Below are 1794 nucleotides of genomic sequence, written 5' to 3'. Positions count from 1 at the left end.
ATCTAGTATGATAAAACAGCGCTGCTTTTTTTCCCCACATACGCACGACCGGAAGCAGCGGAAGCGGTTGACTGTGGCATAATAAAAGCTCCGCTGCTTTCAAGTCGTGTGTCACGCTCGTTCAGGGGCCTCGTTTCGCTTCGACGGCTTTCAGCCTCACCCTGCTTCATTCTACTATGTTAATAAATCATTAGCTCATCCATGAACATGATTTCTGCCCGAGTCCCGTCGGATTGCATCGGCTGTGGGGATGAAGACGACAACTCCCATGATTCCACACTCAGTCACAGCGTCATCAAACTACGCCTTTGTTTCTTTTGAATATGTGCCCTCTAGTGGCAAAAATTACATATTGTGCCTTTAATGTGCGGTCGCATTTATCGTGAAAATTTCGGTGTATTTTCAAGGGCGAAATCCAGTACCTGCTATATAAAAGTTTGCAATTAGGAATTTCATGTGAAATTCAGATTTCGCAACAGTTTCAAATTTGTCACGCAAATCCGTCGCAATGACCAATAGAAAGCTGCATGGTTTAAATGTGACTTCTGTGAGCTGTGCTTAAAACATCGCTACCCTACAGACAAAAGACAATGGACCTTTCATACAAAAATTTCACTGAAACTTTGCTAATGTGACTGCGCTTTTAAACGGCATGTTCAAACATGATCACAACCAAAAGCACACCGACATTTGACCTCCTAATTGACACAATCAACACCAATTACCTTATTTCACATTTAAAAAGGTTAGCCAATCATAACAGAATTATTTACATACAGAAAACTTAAAGGAAACACAGCAAAAAAATAAAAATCTTCTAATATCCATTTTCAACATATAACATATAATTAAAGATATGTGAGGGTTATTTTGAGGGCAAATTCCAAAGAGTGAAAAACCGCAGACAGCTGACAGCTGATTTTTAAACACACACACACACACACACACACCTGTACTGATGAATGTCCTCAAAGGACTTGGTGTTATTGATGGCAAACACACAGAGGAAGCCCTCTCCTGTCCTCATGTACTGGTCCCTCATGGCGCTGTACTCCTCCTGACCTGCAGTGTCCAAGATGTCCAGGAGACACGTCTCCCCGTCAATCACCACCTGCTTCCTGTAGGAGTCCTGCCGAATCAACACCAAACTCACGTTTGCTTTCATCAGTAAGACTGTTTCTTGTTTATTTCTTACCCAACAGCCAATAATCTTTAGTTATTTCACACACATGGACATGATTTGATGTCTTTAAAATGACTTTTCTAAAAATGTGCAGAATAAAGGACTTTGGGGACAAAATGACATGGACCAAAACAGCAAACGAGCAGAAGATAAGGTTGAGTTGTGTCCTGTCGAGACACTCGTGTGTGTTAGCGCACAGCGACTCAGCCATAAAAAGGACATTGTTTGTCCAGAGACGGGCGTGGCGGGAAAAGAGGACAGAGAGAGCGCGAGGGACGTGTAGAAGCACGTACACACACATCCCTCACGCTGAGAGCAAACGCAGGTCGAGGGGAAACTCCTGTGGTTTATTTGACTCGGAGTGTGCTAAGAAACACACAGACTGCATGAGTGAATGGTGCAGCTGGATTTTAGATCCAGAATTTACCAGAATCAAATCAAGCACAAGGTTCCATTAGTTAACTAACATAAATGAATAGTTGACCCAAAAATGAAAATTTGCTAAAATGTGCTCACAATGTAGCATTGCATCTCTTGCTCACCAGTGGATGCTCTGCAGTGAATGGGTGCCGTCAGAATGAGAGTCCAAACAGCTGATAAAAACATCACAA

The 1794-nt window shown here is 42.4% G+C and overlaps 1 protein-coding gene across 2 annotated transcripts in view; it reads right to left on the bottom strand.

The window, feature by feature from the left end:
- The window catches only part of LOC107675668 (GTPase HRas-like), a 28288-nt gene that overhangs the window by 9682 nt on the left and 16812 nt on the right, over window positions 1-1794 (bottom strand). For both annotated transcript variants that reach the window (XM_016470086.1, XM_016470088.1), the window contains one exon: window positions 951-1129. In XM_016470086.1, the coding sequence (XP_016325572.1) occupies window positions 951-1129 (179 nt within the window). The remainder of the gene's footprint in view (window positions 1-950; window positions 1130-1794) is intronic.

The sequence above is a fragment of the Sinocyclocheilus anshuiensis genome, unplaced genomic scaffold (genome assembly GCF_001515605.1).
Source record: "Sinocyclocheilus anshuiensis isolate Anshui unplaced genomic scaffold, SAMN03320099.WGS_v1.1 scaffold2114, whole genome shotgun sequence".
NCBI lineage: Eukaryota > Metazoa > Chordata > Actinopteri > Cypriniformes > Cyprinidae > Sinocyclocheilus > Sinocyclocheilus anshuiensis.
This window is presented reverse-complemented; position numbering and strand designations above follow the sequence as displayed.